The 16,848-nt window shown below is 50.1% G+C and overlaps 6 protein-coding genes across 6 annotated transcripts; 2 read left to right on the forward strand and 4 right to left on the reverse strand.

The window, feature by feature from the left end:
- Positions 1–448: 448 nt before the first annotated feature.
- Positions 449–1,743, forward strand: TRIVIDRAFT_30659 (uncharacterized protein; the record flags this gene model as incomplete). Its single annotated transcript, XM_014103704.1, has 2 exons — positions 449–551; positions 638–1,743. The coding sequence occupies 2 exons, from the start codon at positions 449–451 to the stop codon at positions 1,741–1,743; spliced, it is 1,209 nt and encodes a 402-aa protein (XP_013959179.1).
- Positions 1,744–1,953: 210 nt separating this feature from the next.
- Positions 1,954–2,687, reverse strand: TRIVIDRAFT_145449 (uncharacterized protein; the record flags this gene model as incomplete). Its single annotated transcript, XM_014103705.1, has 2 exons — positions 1,954–2,278; positions 2,434–2,687. The coding sequence occupies 2 exons, from the start codon at positions 2,685–2,687 to the stop codon at positions 1,954–1,956; spliced, it is 579 nt and encodes a 192-aa protein (XP_013959180.1).
- Positions 2,688–4,695: 2,008 nt separating this feature from the next.
- On the reverse strand, positions 4,696–5,633 carry TRIVIDRAFT_110755 (uncharacterized protein; the record flags this gene model as incomplete). Its single annotated transcript, XM_014103773.1, has 1 exon — positions 4,696–5,633. The coding sequence occupies one exon, from the start codon at positions 5,510–5,512 to the stop codon at positions 4,841–4,843; it is 672 nt and encodes a 223-aa protein (XP_013959248.1).
- Positions 5,634–7,217: 1,584 nt separating this feature from the next.
- TRIVIDRAFT_61734 (uncharacterized protein) lies at positions 7,218–10,149 on the reverse strand (the record flags this gene model as incomplete). The annotated part of the gene is made up of 5 exons (XM_014103706.1): positions 7,218–7,421; positions 7,494–9,586; positions 9,658–9,739; positions 9,803–9,940; positions 10,081–10,149. 5 exons carry the CDS (start codon positions 10,147–10,149, stop codon positions 7,218–7,220), a joined length of 2,586 nt encoding a protein of 861 aa, XP_013959181.1.
- A 2,313-nt stretch (positions 10,150–12,462) lies between these two features.
- TRIVIDRAFT_61735 (uncharacterized protein) lies at positions 12,463–13,230 on the forward strand (the record flags this gene model as incomplete). The annotated part of the gene is made up of 3 exons (XM_014103707.1): positions 12,463–12,890; positions 13,079–13,092; positions 13,154–13,230. 3 exons carry the CDS (start codon positions 12,463–12,465, stop codon positions 13,228–13,230), a joined length of 519 nt encoding a protein of 172 aa, XP_013959182.1.
- Positions 13,231–13,312: 82 nt separating this feature from the next.
- TRIVIDRAFT_110756 (uncharacterized protein) lies at positions 13,313–14,949 on the reverse strand (the record flags this gene model as incomplete). Its single annotated transcript, XM_014103774.1, has 2 exons — positions 13,313–14,205; positions 14,266–14,949. The coding sequence occupies 2 exons, from the start codon at positions 14,279–14,281 to the stop codon at positions 13,487–13,489; spliced, it is 735 nt and encodes a 244-aa protein (XP_013959249.1).
- Between the last annotated feature and the right edge of the window lie 1,899 nt (positions 14,950–16,848).

Raw genomic sequence — 16,848 nt, forward strand, 5'->3', positions numbered from 1 at the left:
AGCTTCGTTATAGCGTTTAGGGGTGCTTTTATCATAATAGATGCAAGAGTTCTGCGATTAATACTAGTTTTAGCGGTTGGTCATCTCACCATGACGGGAAGACAAGTGCTCATCTATCATTGTTGTGCTGCTCGGCTACTAGATAGAATGGTGATAGAAGATTAAGTTATAAAATATTCGTTTTAATTTAAGTAACAGATGGCTATAGGTTTATTCTCTTTATGAGGAACTATGATGGGATTTTCTTCTCCTGATACAGGGTAGACTCACACTCACATGCCAGGAAAGATCCACCCCCACCATGCCACAAAGGTACACCAAAAAGTGACATCGCGGGGCAGAAAAAAGTTGCACATCCAATATTTCGTCTGCATAAAGATTCTCCAACCACGTCCCATATTCTTCTCAGTTTCAAAAAAGAAGAAGAGAAATAATACATATACCTGTAATGGGAAAATCCTCCAAAGACAAGCGCGACGCCTACTACCGGCTCGCCAAAGAGCAAGGCTGGCGCGCAAGAAGTGCGTTCAAGCTTCTGCAGCTTGACGAAGGTACTGCCCCTCGATCCCTTCATCCTTGGGAGTACAAGACTCCCAATTGCGTGGGCCGTGACGCTGAAACAAGCTTCGTGTCATAGAATTCGACCTCTTCTCAAACGTCTCCCGCGTCGTCGATCTTTGCGCCGCCCCGGGCTCCTGGTCGCAAGTCCTCTCGCGCGTGCTCATCAAGGGCGAGAAGTTTGGCCGCTCGGCATGGCAGGATCGCGACGCCAAAGTCCGCCAGCAGATGCTCGGCGTCTTCCCCGAGGCCTTCACAGCTGAGCAGAAGGAGGCTATAGAAAAAGAGACGAGCCATGATGCCGCGCAAAACGGAGTGGAAACAACAGCAGCCAACCCAGACGTCAAAATCGTCTCCATCGATCTCCAGCCTATTTCTCCCCTCGCGGGAATCACAACTCTTAGAGCAGACATTACGCATCCTGCAACGGTCCCTCTCCTCCTCTCTGCCCTCGACCCGTCTTACGATCCTGCAACCGCAGCAGGGACACAGGCGCAGCACCCTGTCGACCTCGTCCTCAGCGATGGCGCCCCCGACGTCACGGGCCTGCACGACCTCGATATTTATGTCCAATCACAGCTCCTCTTCGCGGCGCTTAATCTTGCGCTTTGCGTGCTGAAGCCGGGCGGCAAGTTTGTCGCCAAGATCTTCCGGGGAAGGAACGTGGACATCCTATACGCGCAACTCAAGATATTCTTCGAAAAGGTCATTGTGGCGAAGCCCAGGAGTAGCAGGGCGAGCAGTGTCGAGGCGTTCATCGTGTGCCTGAACTTCCGGCCGCCGGCGGGTTTCCATGCAAGCCTGGAGGAGCCGCTCGGGGTAGGGCAGCGATTGGATAGGCTGGTGAAGGAGCGGGATATGCAGCTACCCATTGTCGCTGAAGCAACCATGCAGTCAAACAGGGGGACATGGGACTGCAGCGTCAAATCAGCGCCAGCGACATCACACGAGGGCGGAATCACAGAGGTGGAAGTTTACGACGAGACGGAGGGCAACCATAAGGAGAATGGAGCAAGATGGATTGCACCTTTTATCGCTTGCGGCGATCTATCAGCTTTTGACTCCGACGCTTCCTACCAGTTGCCTGAAGACTATGTCTCGCTAGATCCCGTCCAGCCTCCTATTGCGCCGCCTTACAAGAGAGCTCTCGAGATGCGGGCTGGCCAATCTAAAACTACCAGGTAGAGACACACATGGGGAGGTATAAAAGAGAGAGAAGAAAGAAAGAAAAAACCAATAATATCCCAGAAAACCCAAGATGCAAAAGCTAACCGTGCCTCGTCGATGACTGTCGATCGAGACTATGCAATGCTGAAACACGCGACAATAAAAAAAAAAAAAAAAGAAGAAGAAGAATGGGGGAAACAAGACAAGACAAAGTAAGAAGCTCTAGTCTCATTTGTGATCCTCTGGGATGTCCTTGACTCCGCCGCCCGGCATCTCCAGCAGCACCAAGCCCGCAGATGGACCTTGGTCCCAGTCAAGGGCTTTCAGCTCGCGCTGGTACATTTTGGCGGCGGACTGGTCATGTGTCATGAGGACGAGGCCTCGCAGGTTGGGCCATTCGTCGACGATTTCTTTGAGGCCTTGCATCATCCAACTGGCGAGTCCGCGTCTCTGGAACTCCTCGATGATGAAGACGTCGGTGAGATAGGCGAATGTGACGTAGTCGGTTACGACACGAGCAAGGCCGACGAGTTTTACATCGGAGCCATATGGTCTTCGCGGAGCTCCGTTGTCTGTTCACGTTGAAAGAAGAGGCCGTTAGCTTGAATACTCTACTCTACAGGAGAGTGGTGGAAGAAATGGTTCCGTGTGTTTCATCCACGAGCGACGATTTCATCCAACTGGAATGGCAAATAGAATGGGGGTGACGAACTCTGCATCTGTTTCTCCGACTCGGGGACATGATATATGCTCATCGTCATGCAATTGGACAGCATCTTGCGCATCTGCTGCTCTGGCAGCGGGTCGTTCCACCACATGAGGTCTGATTCGAAGACGGCATTGACGGCCTGGGGCTCGAGATACGCCTTGTCGTTTGTGAGGAAGAAGTTGTCTCGGTACCAGTACCGTGGCTTGCCCTCGGGATTGGTGGCCTTGGAGCTCTTTGAGGATTGGGAACCCATTGAGGAAACGAGAGAGCCCATGGTTGCTGTCTGTGTGTCTTTTGCTTCTTGGGTTTGCTAGGCTGGGTAGTTTATGTACTGATACTTGTTCTTTTCTGCTTCTTTTCTTCTTCAACAGCGTACAGATGTTTCGAGGGTCAAGGTGGGAAGGAGACGGGGGAGATGGCAGCGCGGCAGGAGTACGATATATGTCTACTTGGGCGGACGAGAGTTTGACCCCGGCTCATCCTATTTCTCAATGGACCCCCTGGCGCTTTCAGATTCCCCGTCTTCCCGCCTTCCACCCTGCTTCTTTTATTCCCCCCAGCCAGCACCTAGATAGATGGCCAAGATTAGAAACACGGGGGAGCTCCATGACCCATACATGCTACCTCCATCGCGAGCCAATCCTGTGGCGTTTACTAGCCGGTTAGCTACGGCCCTTTGGAGCGATGGACCAGGGTGTCATCTGGACCTTTACGTTATCCATTGATTGTCTCTCTTTTACGGTGTTATTGACGAGTGCCCAACGAACGAGGTCAGGTGCACAGCGCCGGAGCCGTCGCGGCGCACGCAACGCACGCACTTACTGCTTCGGACGGCGGCTCTGGGCCCATTGGATGCGTGTTGCGTGGGCCTGGCACTAACTGGCTGGCGATCGCGTTTAATTCTCAAGACAAGCTGCAAAACAAGTCAAACGGCGGAGAAGCGGGTCGCACGGAGTCGGATGAGGAAGGTCGCGGTAGTTCCGGACTCTGTGCCTGTGATGATGCTGTTGCTCCGGCCGATAGACGAGAGACGGCATACTGCCCTGGTACTGCGATTGACGACCCTGTTGCTCATACGAAATTACGTGTGAATCCTTCTTCTGCCCTTTGTTCTTCTTTTCTTCTCTACTTCTCTTCTCCGATTCAGTTTGCTAGCCAGCACATGGACACCGCCCCCGGATGAGCCAGCGGACCGCCCATTGGCGAGCCCGGCACTCTGGCCTCGCAAACCAGGCGTGACAAGATCGCGCATCTCCAACCGCCAGTAGCATGACCGCCATGGTTTCCTGACAGGGTAACTCTTAGGCAATAATTACATACTCATGGTGTGTCGTTGGCAGCACAAGCTCCAAGCATCTTGGACTTTTGGGTGGCGGATGACGCCGGCTGGAGTGTGGGGTTTCACCGCGTTACCGAACCGGTCTGACGGCATGGGTGGACACCACTGAATAGATACCGGAAGGGGGGATTAACGGTAGAAAATGAGAGGCTAGCGACGCATACGGCTGTCGGCGTGAGGGGAGCGAGTTGATAAGATGTCGCAGAAAGCTGCATGGATTTGGTTTGCTTCTTTTGCTTGGTCGAGAAGCCTCGGGACTTGACAGAGGATGGCCCGCACGGGTTTTAATATCGCAAGGGACCTACGAGTACGAGTACCTATCTGTCGCTTTCGTCCGTGTTTGCTGTCTCGTCTCGCGTCCTTGTGCTGGCCCCTTGCTCAGGGTTGAGAAGGTCGGTGAGCTGAAGCTGCAGATGCATGTTTGTTACTCGTATGAATGTTATTTGCACGACCTGCCAGCGCGATAAGGCAGCGACAGCCCCTTAATTGGATGCGGCCTCTTCTTCCGACGATATGTATGACGGCATGGCTTGTCGCAGCCCCTAACAGTCACCGCTTCGATACTTTGCACGAGATGCGCCTCTTGTGGTTTAGCAGAGGAGCAGCTCGGGAGATTCAAAAGGGAGATCTCATCTACTGCGCAGTAGCTGGTGTGATGTGATGGGGCTAGCCTTATTGGGAGCGCGTGATGCTGTCTTACATAATGTCTCGGTTTATCCATAATTCCGGTTTTGCTGTTGTTACTACGAAATACGAGGTACTTGCATCACGATTTGCATTGATGACAGCAACTCGCATTCATTGGCTGATTTCATTCACAGGCATTCAAACACATACACAGACCTACACGTCATAACCACATCGATACATCACTGGTGCACATTTGCATTGGCGTCACTTCCAAGTGCAGGGCAAGGCAGATATTGTCAAACAGTCCCCACGGAAGGGTTTCCTTGAATATTGATTCCCATCCCATCCATCTCTACCTCCATCTCCATCTCCTTCTCTACATGACTTGGCCCTCGTGATGGAATTTCCTTCACAAGCAGACAACACATGCCATCTCCTTACAGCATTCCAACACAGGCCGCAACACCAGCAATCAGGCAGGATCCAAGAATGGCAACAGCAGTGGGAGCGGCGCCGTTGGTGGTAAATGTGCTGGTTGGGTGAGCGCCAGTGACGGTGCCGTTACGGCCAGGGGCACCGGTGGTCAGGCCCTGGGAAGCGGTCACTGTGGATGAGCTTGAGGCGCTCGACTTGACGGGGGCGGCGGTGGTCTGAGCAGCCGACTCGGTCTCAGAGGCCGTCTTGGACACAGTCGTCTCCAAGGTCGTGGCCGGAGCGGTCGTGGCCGGGGCGGTAGTGGCCTTGCTCGTCACCTGGGACTCGCCGGTAGTTGTGGCGCCAGATGAGCCGGTGGCAGTGGCCTGACCCTCACCAGCAGCCGCAGCCTTGGTCTGGAGGTTGAGGTAGCTGGGCGAGTAGGTCGCGGTGCCGGAGTACAGAGGGCAGCCGGGGACATCGGTCTTGGGGGGAGCTCGGCCGCCACCGCAGTCCAGGAAGTCGCAGAGCTCGCCAGTGCCGGGAACGTACCAGATGCGGCTGGCATAGGCATCGTAGGCAGGTCGGTCAGTGGGCCTGACGACGATGTCGGTGTAAGTGCAGCCGGCAAGGTCAGTCTTGCCCAAGGCCGCGGAGGCCAAAAGGAGAGTCGCGACAAGAGATCGAACAGCCATGGTGGGACTTTGAGGATTGAACTTCAAGGGAAATTGATGCTGACAATGGATTCAATGGCCTGGCCTGAGTTTTAGCGGCAAACGAAAGAATGGACGATCACGGGAGCGATCTTGACGATTGAGCGAGCGACTGGCAACGAGGAGTTGTCTGGCAAAAATCCAGAAGCGCGTTTTCCAACGGTGACGGCGCCCTTTTTTAACCAAACCCAAGGCCTGGGCCAAGTGGCTCCAGTTTGTCCGTCGCCTCCGGGTCCCAAGATGAGACGGCACTAACTCGAGCCCATTCAGGCAATCGCCGAGCCACGGGGCCCTGGATTCAGTGGACGGTTGGGCTCAGGGACCTCGAAAATGGCCTACTCGCTGCCTGATTTGGTACAGTATTTGCCTCTCCTGGGCGACTTGATGACATTGCCTGCTTTACGAACATCTATCACGACTTGTGCCCCTTTTCTGGGCTGGCTGTGTTACGGCGCTATTGCTTGACATGGCGCAGTCCGAAACAGTCCCGCATCTTTTGCCACTTGCTCTTCTACTGCTCTTTAAATGTCACTGTGACTTGAAAGCTCGCCGTGAGCACAAATCAATTACAATATACCATGAACCGTCAGGCCATAAAAGGCAATACATGAAAAGAGAGAAGGGAAAAGGAAAAACCTGTAGAATCGTGCGTGGAGTAACGATGAGACCTAAACCCGGAGCTAGCACGACTCAAGCTGCGAAGCGCCCGTCCAAAAGTAAACTCTGCCCATGACCAAGAAACTCGCGGGATATTAATACACCGAGAAGTAAAATCAAGGTTATTTGAATGTAATGCTATGCTTAAACATGCATGTAACTCGCTCTGTAAAATCAACCATGTTCGTTTGTTCAAAAGAGTCAGCATCCGTAATTACGCTAATATGCAGCTTCGGGGTTTTTTTTTGGTCTGTTAGTGGCGAGTCATTGAGGGTCTGTCTACTCCGTAATTGCTCCAAACATTAGGCGTATCATGCATGTCAACCCCTGTTTGGAACCTCGGCAGATGCCGGACATGATGTTGGTTCGCATGGCTACTCTCATGGGAATCTCGCAGAATGTAACAGCAGACCAACAACGGCGAGTGTCTGACCCCATACTTGGGAATTTTGTTTGGTGGGAGCCAGGATCCGTTGATGACGAATTCAGTTGAGTTGAGTGAGGATTACGATGTTTTTTTTCCTTTGACCGGGCGAAATGGCATTTTGAATGCAATAATTGTTTATATATCAAACTATGTATACATACGTTGCTATACTACCATCGCTACTCTCTGCTATTATCGCTACTTTCTGCTATTATCGCTACTTTCTGCTATTATCGCTACTTTCTGCTATTATCGCTACTTTCTGCTATTATCGCTACTTTCTGCTATTATCGCTACTTTCTGCTATTATCGCTACTTTCTGCTACTATGGACATATTCCTCTAGTATCTGCTTTCATCGTTTCCTATCAAGTATCTTCCAATTTTATCCTCTAGTATCTGCTATCATCGTTTCCTATCAAGTATCTTCCAATTTGAGACGCGGGATTGTGGATAGCAAACTTGGGGTGCTCCCTATATATAAATTCATTAGCTGTGGAAACCAGGGATATCACTATAAAATTCTTCAAGAAAAATAAGGCGAGAAATCCTCGTCTCTCTGGAACTTCTTCCCCTTCTTCCCTTTTGACCAGAGCAAAACAACTCAGTTGTAATGGCCAGGTGCAGGTCCAAAAAACTGTCCCTCAGGCAGCTTTTTAAGAGGGCAGGCTGTGCCTTCGCACCCCATGTATACCGCACTATTTCCCCACCAGTCGAGCGTGATGCCCTGGTACGTGAGTGAGAAGAATTGGATGGTGGCCGAGATGGCGACGCCGGCAGAGAAGGCGGCAGATAGAACAAAGTTGTACTACAAAAAGATGGATAGTTAGCAAGCTCTATGTAGCGCGCGGCATGGGGATATGACAAGTGTCTTGCTTACCTTGGACCACAGAGCCAAGAATCGCTTCTTGACATAGATCCAGGAGATATACGCAACGGGCACAGCCGGCCAAGTATAGCAAAGATTGTATGGCGCCCAGTAAAGGGCTCCATTCAAAAGAGCGACGGGATGTGTCGCGCGAATCACGCGGTTTCTGGGGAAATACTTGCCCAAGAGCCAGAATATTACCACCACGGCGATACCAAGCGGGAATCCAATGAGTGTCTCCGAGTATTGGCCGCCCACGCCCCAGAGTCTTTTGGGGCCGACAGTACCCCAGAGAACGGCAGCAGTGAAGAATGAGTTTTCAAAGGGGCATGTGAGTTTGAACGGTGCCTGGTCGGTACAGATGTCCTTCAGGTGGACTTGGTACGAGACTATGCCGACGCAGACAAATGTCGAGACCAGTGTCGGCACCATCTGTGCAAAGAAGGTGAATCGAGGCGGTATTTTGACGTAATGGGCAATCTTGAGGTCGTTGCTAAAGGATAAAGCGTGAGAACAGGTAACGTAGCCGTATGTCTTGAAGAAACACATGGCAAGGGCATTGCCTTGCACAAACGATCCACCAATCAACTCGGCCAGAACATTCAACGTTATCTCAACGCCAGTCATGGCGTAAATAATTCCGGTAGGGACCATGAACACTAGACATAGAGCGATGCCGTAGAATACAACAACAGGGCTCGTATGGGTTGGCCAGTGAGCAATTGCCGCACAGCCAAGAGCACAGGATATAACAAGCACAATCATGTACCACCACTCTGGAACTTCCCGGTACTTCTTCATCAGACGGTTATGAACATCAAGGACCTGTGACTTTTCAACTTTACCCTTTTTAGAAGGGCGGAAGCTGTTAAAAATGTCTTTGAGCCCTATCATAATCTCCATTCGGTGGTAGAGGAAGCCGTAGACTAAAGCGGCGGTATAGGTGCTAAAGTAGAACATGTAAATTGTGATGTTGCTAGCAGACAGGTATGGCGGTGAATACGCTTGATACTTCTCGGTGTCGATTATACCACGCTCATCGAGGATGGAAGTAACGTTATATCGCTTACCAAAGTGATCGTATGGCTGGTTCGAGTTGATTGGTAGATAAGCAGTGTTGTACGTGTTTGTGTAATACATTGCGATAATGATAAACATGGATAAAAACATGCCCATGAAAAGATTGAAAGTACTGAAGAACGGTACCATAAGAGGATCGATATTAGACGTCATGACATTCCAGTCAAAGGTAGTCACGGGGTTGATGCCGAGGCCGTTGACCGCACCCGTGATGTGATTCAATCTGGCATTATTCGGGGCGATCCAAGTCATCCAGCTGAAAAGGCTAAGAGCTCCGAAGATGTAGTTGGGGAACCAAAAGTAGATGAACATGAATATGAATGCATAGAGGAAGAATTTGAATCTCGACATTCGCCATATTTTGCCGAATGGACCTAGAACGGCGGAATTTCCCTCGTCGTGGAAAGCACTATTCAGGGCAATGGTAACAAGAGCCTGCGGCCATACACAATATGATGGATACACCAGAAACCTTCGGCAGATTCCAGCAAGACTGTAGCCGATGAAGTTACTCGACAGGGCAATAAGAATTCGGTAGCCATAATTGATGGCCCAAGGCTGATTGAAGAATTGCGGGAGAATTTGGATCCAGATGATGTGGTCAGTGTATGGTGAGCTTTTTGCAATACTGGCCATCAATGTGACGAGCATATGCTCCTTCTTATTGAAAGGTCCGGGGTTTAAGCTGTGCCGGACCCCGAATAGCGTGATGCCTACATCAGGCAGTAACCATTCCAGTAGTTTTCCTAGGGGATACGCCAATAACTGGGGGACATTGGACGTGACGATAATGGCAGGCTGTCGTATGCCAAAGAAGCCGTTGATAAATGCAATGCCACCAGAAAACAGAATCCCCAGGACCCAAGCTCGAATTGTCGAACATGGCATCGTCGGGTCATCGTGAGGGGAAACAACGCTCCTGACTTCGGCGTAAGGGCTATTGTTGACGATGAGAGCAGCTTGGATCTTCATTTCAGAGATTTGCTGCTCGTACTTTTCAGGCTGTGCAAAGATCCCATCATTTTCTAAACGCAACGACTTAGAAGTTGCGTCACAGGGTAAATGTGGACAGAGAGAAGGTATTATAGCAACTTACGAAGAAAATCTTCAATTTTCTCAATGACATCCAAGGGGAAATTAGGGTCTCTTTTGTGAAGACGATAAAAGGTGTTGAGGATCTAATCAAACAGAGTTAGGTCAATGCTTCGTAAAGTAATAATATCGCATGATGGGTCACCTACATCTCGCACTTCTTCAAGATTGTATGTTGCTGCAAGCTCTTTAGCCTCTAGCAAGTCATCATCGGTGACATGGAGGTCACGCTCTGCAGCTTGATCCTCGCCTGTAAGACACGGGACTTCATTGGAATCGTTGTAAGCCTATTAAAGTAAGAGATGTTGGTTAATCGTCTCAAGGTATGTGCTATATAGGTGGGTAATGGGGAAAAAGAAGGGGAAAGCAAGTGATGATGTCAGTGATAATAGAAGTATAGAATTATAGAAGCATAAGAGATACATACGTCGCTCTTCTCACCAAGAACACCACCTATTGTTTCTGGGACGACAGTATTCTCGACTTCCTCGGGCATAACTGCGGCTCTTTGAGATTCCAATGGCTTGACATTTGGCGAGCAGTGTGTGAAAGATTTGTGTGAGACGGGACATAATCGACTTTTTATCTCTGTTCCGCCGCAGACAACCTTTTGGCGATTTCTGTCTGAATCGAGGCGCAAGTAGGGCCAGCATAGAGATCCCCAGGCAGTGTAATGGGGAAGACAAACACCCGATATTAACAAGGGTTACACTGGAGATGGCCACGGGCGTGGGGTGAATTGCAGAGAAAGTCTACAAGCAAGCTGAAACGCGGCAATATTTTGCCCCTTTCTCGGGCTGCCTTCTCCATATCCGTGTCACACAATTTGGTATTGGTCTAAGACATGACTTAGAGTTCGTGATCCTCCGGAAGTTTGGGTCGACACAGTAATATAGCATCTATCTAGTAATACGAGGTAGCAAGTGGGTAGTTCAACACATAGTAGGTACTGGTACTCCGTACTACAGATAAAAGCCCAATCCTGCATGCAGAGGAAGTGAACCGAGATATCGCCGTTATAATAGAAGAGTCAATGTGTTCGTCATTGGCAAAGGGCGGACCAGCCTGGGTGGCAAAAAGTCGCAGCCAGATGGTAGAAACAAAAAGTACATTGATGTTTTAGCATGAGGGGCCTTTTGTAAAAGATTAATGATGCCGTGCTATCCTATCTGAGACCTGGGGGTTAGAATGCTCAGGACTTTTACTTGGTGTTCCAAAGTCCATCTGCTATCAGCGAAATTCACTGGTGGATGATAAATAGTTCATAGATGGCTATTGCAGCGCCGGTGCTCTGATCTGGGGTTATATGCTTACACTTTTTGTATTTCCATCCGTACTAGTTAGTTGTCCAGATATAGTAGTTCCCCTCATATCCAATAGGCATCAAACATAACATAAGAAAAGGTAGAAGAATGCCTGGGAATGGATGTCTAGAGTATAGTGTCAAGAGATATTGATGTCAATACCAGGCGTCAATCATGGACCACAGGACATTTGGACGGGAACACAAGCCGAGACAAGATGACCTCCTCTACCACAAGCCGGAGAAATAGATACAGAGAGGGATTTATTTCGATACCCAATCATGGGACCCCCGTGGAGATTGCAAGCGGACGCCTCTGAACTTTCTATGAGACGATGGGGAAGGTTTCTTTTGTGCGATGGCCCACCTACTATTCAGAGATAGAGGCGGCATGAAACTTGGAGCAGTCTCGAACATTACCATGGGCAAATAACACTAAAAAAAGAAAAAGTATCAGTCGCCGTGTGTCTCAATTTCATATCGTAATTATCGGCCGTAACACAGCTAGGGATATCATCTTCCTTGCTCCACCTTTTGTACATTTGTAAGACACCAGCCGGTCAGATAGAGTATGGCTACGCACATATCACATCGGGAGAGAAGGGAACTTTTGGGGCCATGCTGGTATGTTCCATGTCGAAGCCAGTCCAGCTTTTCCGAGACTGGGGAGGGACAAGCTTCGCCACGGACGGCCAGGCGATACCAGGCGTTGGAGAGCTACGGCCGACGTAGAGCTGGTCAAGGCGCGTGTCTCCCTTGTAGGTCTCGTCTGGTGCTATTGCCCACTTCCTTTTTACCTGGCGATATTCCATACATTAGTAAGATGATTCGCCTTCGTGGGGAATGCAAGCAAGGGATGGGTGATTGCTGAGTGGATGACTGGGTAGAGTCATGGGTGGATAGATGCTTATCTTTGATCCCTGCCCGTCGGCTTCAACATTCGAAGCCCCAAGGGATGAATCACCAAGCCACATAGAGTTACTTGGTATCTCCATAGAACCTCTTTTGATAGCGCCTTATGCCAGGTCGGCGACATGAACTAATTAAGTACAAGGATAGCAGGTATTGTGAGACGAGAAAGTTTGAAGCATCAAGCAAGTAAACAGACTCTTTGGAAACAAACTGTGGTCCGTGCTCCCATCATCAGCCATGGCGTCTAATAAGCTCATTAAGATACCCGATAGTCTGGCTAGAGCATATTTCAAGATAATACTGTACTCCGTAAATGGTGTTAGAGTTCTACTCCTCCAGGCAGAACCCCAGGTCAAAGCCTCTCTTTGTAATTACTATAATACTTCACGCCAACCGGCGATTAACTTTTCTCAAACTTCCTAGCAAAGGATATACTGAGTAGGTTTAACCATCTAGTACTAACCAAGAATAAAAGGCAAATACAGAACACATCATTGCACCTCCATCGTACCTAGGTAATTATTAAAAACGCCTTCAATCCTTTCCACCTACCCAAATTCTGTTCCATCTGCTACACTTCACGGCAATGCAAAAATGGAGGACCAGATTGGCCAGATTGAATCTTTTTTAAGATTTCTTTTCAGCATCCTGGGCTATATAGCCATGCCTGGTTTCTGGGCCGAGAGCCTCATCTTCTGGATGCTCGGCCTGCCCACATCGACGAGTTTTCGCATGTTTCCTCCAGCAGACATCGTCCCCGGCCACGACTACCCCACGAGCATAGCATATAGCTATGTTTTGATCACCATGCTATTCATACCCAGTTTCATCTCTTCGGATCGCTATTTTGACGGCTCAAACACTCTTGGATCGATACTTCGTCCTTTAACTAGAAGGGCCAACCCATCCATGGAATTCGCCGCCATGTTTGCTCGTGTTTGGCTGGCTGCGGCTTGGGTGAATGCGGCAACGGCTCAGTTTATGACTGACTGGGTTCTTTGGACATTTTGTGCGAAACTTGGGTGTGTGTACTTGATATTATGACACGACCAGACCTACAAATGCAATGTCCCAAGTTCAGCAAGGAGCTTTTCCCAGAACAAATAAGATACAACTGACGAGCTTGAAGAGGATGATCTATCATGGATAACGACACTCTTTCACCCTGTTTATTCTATATAAATGGGTTAGAAGTACAAGGCATCAATAGGTATACCATGGTTGGTGTGTAGGTAGATAGGATAACACAGTCTAACTGCATCAGATCCTACATGACTACGTGTAGTCATGCTCGAACCCTCTCTAGAAAGGTTCCAGGTCTACATGCAGCGTTGGCCAGCGTCGCTGCTACAGGGGGATTGAGGGTACTTGGGTTGTAATTCAATCAATAGCACCAATACACAGTAACAAGTTCAAGTTCGCAAACACAGAGCACAAGCAATTTAGCAATGTCAAATGAAATAATGAACATTTACTATCTGAAAAGAAAAAAGAAAACTACTTTAGTAGTATCAGATGCGCAACATTGCGAACAGTACAAATCTTCCCTCGGAACCGTTTTTAGTCAAACATTATAGCGAATAAGGAAAGTGAAACAACTTCCGTCTTAATTACTTCTTCACTCCGTCAATGCTCCAGATTGCGACAGTGCAATCCTCTTCCAGTGATCACGCTCTGCCTCCAGCTTCGCAATACGATCCTCGAGCTCTTCAAATCGCTGAGCCTTTCGCTCACGCGACTTTCGAGCAGCCAAGGTATTGCGAGCTCGCTTCATGGCAACGGTGTCATTGGCGTCCTCAACAATGATAGGAGGCAGAGGCTTGTCTCGTCGGCGAGAGTTAACACCGGAGACGGAAGAGTGTCGGGTGGAGCCCGTAGGGGAGCCACCAGACGACTTCTTCCTGCCGCTTCCGCTACCACTGCCACTGCCAGAAGATGATGATCGGTACATAGGCTCTGATTCCAAAGGCTTCTGAGCAGGCGACTCGTTTGCGTTGGCAAACTCTTGGCCGCTTGCATCAGAAGGAAACAGTGGGTACCAGGGGTCGCTAGGACCGTTCTCAAATTCAGCAGTGCCAAAGTTGGGAGAAACATCATATGAATCAAACTCGGGGCTGCCATTGTACAGCGAAGGAGAGGTGAGGGCAGTCAGCGCCGCAGAGTTGGGCGCCGACATGAAGGGCTCCTGGATCAAGAGATCCTGAGGAGACACGGTGCCAAGATTAGAAGCAGCGCTAGAAGCGCCGCTGCTGAAGTCAAAGCTGGAAGCGACTGCCGGAGAAGAGAAGGCCGTAGAGGCGCCTCCTTCAAAGAAGGTGAAGTCGTCCAAATCGACGTCTATTGAGAGGCGTGAGCAAGAGTGAACAAGCTGGAGCGAATTAGAAGGGTTGCACAAACCTGCAGCGTTCATCATCTTGGCGGCTTGATTTTGATTACCAGTGTTCTGATTAAACAGGGGTACTGGTGGCCGTGTAGTGCGAGAAGACCGATTCAAAGAGACAGTTGAAGATGGAGCAGAGGATGCGTAGAACTGATTCGATAAACGATTGCCGTAAGCAGAAGACAGAGATGGGTGCCCAATAGCCTGGAGTATCTGGGCCACTCGTTGATTTTGGACTGCGTGTGAAGCGTGCTTCTCGCGACGGGTGTGACAAGAGTGACGACGTTGGCTAGAAAGAGGAATACTCCTACTATGTTGACGAGGCTGAGGGTTGTCGAACAGAACAAAGTCCTGCTGGGGATTCTCGACGGGGTTCAGGGACAGGTGCTCGGATGGTGCCGGCAGGGCGGAAGCTGAGTTGGGAAGCCATGTTGACTGGGAATCCGTGGTGAAGACTGGAAAGTCTTGAGCTGAAATGTTGGCGGTGAGGAGGGAACTCGTGCTGATGCTATTCAAAGCAGTGCTGAAGTTCAGGTCGACCGAATGGTGAGCTGAACGGGAAGATTGAGTGGGGAGAATGTTGTTTATGTCCTGGGACTGAATTTTGACGGAGGGGGAAGAAACACTCGGGGAGAGGTTTGTTTAGATCATCTTGAAGGCAGCCTGAGGCTTCTAACGCTGTGTATAATAGGTGATATGAAAGCTTGGGGGTGGAGGAGAAAGGAAAGAAAAAAAGGCAAAAAAAAAATGTGGCCGTGGCGGTTATGTATTTCTCAGGCAGCAACTCGTAGCGGCGCACCAGCCGGTACGTACCCGGGCGGCACGGGCTGCGGTACAAGGCGAGGGCTCTGGGGGCTTGTGCAGCCCTAACAATGCACGGCGCCAGGCAGCCTGCCAGGCTGTTAGGCACCTGCTGAGCGGACCACTGGCGACCAAGTACAGGCACGTAGAGGGCGCTGCGCAGTTGGCAGGCGCCCTTGCCAGCGCTCTAGGCCCCGCCGGTGACTCACACTTTCTGGCACCAAGCCGCTTCTGGCCTGGCCGGAACAGCGCCAGCCCCAGTTGGTGCCACCACGCCTTTTGTGTCTTCCCCAGCCGATCCAAGTTGATTGCAGCGAGCGCCTCACAGTGCAGAGCCATACTGTCCAATTCAGTGCCTCATCTTGCGCGATGCAGCTGCATGCACCGTTCTGCCGGCATTAATTCGACCAGTTTATACAGTCATACATGTCACGTTTGCTGATTCGGATTGATGCCAATTGAGCGCATCAATTTCACATGTGATACTAATAACGGCTCTCGATACAGACAAAGGGCGCAGAGACAAAGACGAAACGAGACGAAAAGAAAAACTGAAGCAACAAGTCTCGCTCGCTACCAAGAATCCATCGTACTAAAATCGCTTCTTTGGTGTTTTGTGTGGATTAGCAATCTTTCATGCCGCCTTTCGCTAGTTCTCTAGTTCCAAAGCCAAGCGCGAATCCTACTCGAATTTCTCCATACAGAAACCAAGCCTTGCCTTGTACACCGTGCTCTTGTGCCGGTACAGTGAGATGGCTTACTGTATGGTCGACAATATTACGGAGTAGATCTCAACAGGATACGCTTCCCGTGATAACACGTAAACCACAACAGTTTCAGCTTCAACGCACGTTACCCGACTCGTATACGTATTACCACTGCCTTCTGCATACGAGCCAGAATTACCAAGGACGAAGAGCACCGGCTGCAATTTTACAGCGACATGGGGAAAGCCCGTCTGAATGCCCAGCGCCGAGGCGCAGACTCATGTCTCATCTTACTCTTTGGATCTGGATGAGCACAGTAAGATTAACATCCGTTTGAGGATGTCTCAGTAAGCAGAAACCAAAAACCACGCTCGCCTGCCATTCGGGGGAGACGCAGCACGAGGCACAGCAAAACCTGCTTCGCGGTGCAACCCCGGACGATGGAAATCCTCTGGTGCCGATGCAGCCCTTCGGAGCCCGAGAGCACATGCCCTGTAGCCTCACGCATTGAATGGCCCAGAGCGCACGCAAGCTGTGACGACGACACATTGCACGGCAATCAAAGGGGAAGCAGGCCGTCACATGGAGAATTGTCCGCAAAAGGCCTCGTTTGAAATTACTCCGTATGGATTGTCGCGTCCACCAACTGTGCGGCTTGGAATGCTCTTGTTCCTGGTTGTTATACGACGACAAATACGACCAGACGCCTCACATTCCCTAGCGCTTCCTCCCTGCTGGGACTAGATAGACGAGCAGGTTACATGTCTTCGTTTTTGCCCTTCCTTTTCCTCGTCGTCGTCGGCACCATGAAGGCCTTCCATTGGCTCCTTGCAGTCCAGCCTCCCATCCAACTTGACCCCGGCCAATCAGCGGGGTGAGAACCATGGCTAAATGGGACGAGGGGAAAATATTCAGACAAAAGAAGAAGAGAAAAAAATTGAAAAGAAAAGCCTCTTTGCCGCTACCAGCCCGCGATGGAGTCTGACCCGTGTGGCTGAAGCGATGGCGCGCTGCTTTCAACACTATCGTCTCAGGCTATGAGAATTCTGGTTGGAGGTGCCTGGCCTTTTGGACACGCCGGTCCATGTACAG

Source organism: Trichoderma virens (assembly GCF_000170995.1).
Source record: "Trichoderma virens Gv29-8 chromosome Unknown TRIVIscaffold_4, whole genome shotgun sequence".
Lineage (NCBI taxonomy): Eukaryota > Fungi > Ascomycota > Sordariomycetes > Hypocreales > Hypocreaceae > Trichoderma > Trichoderma virens.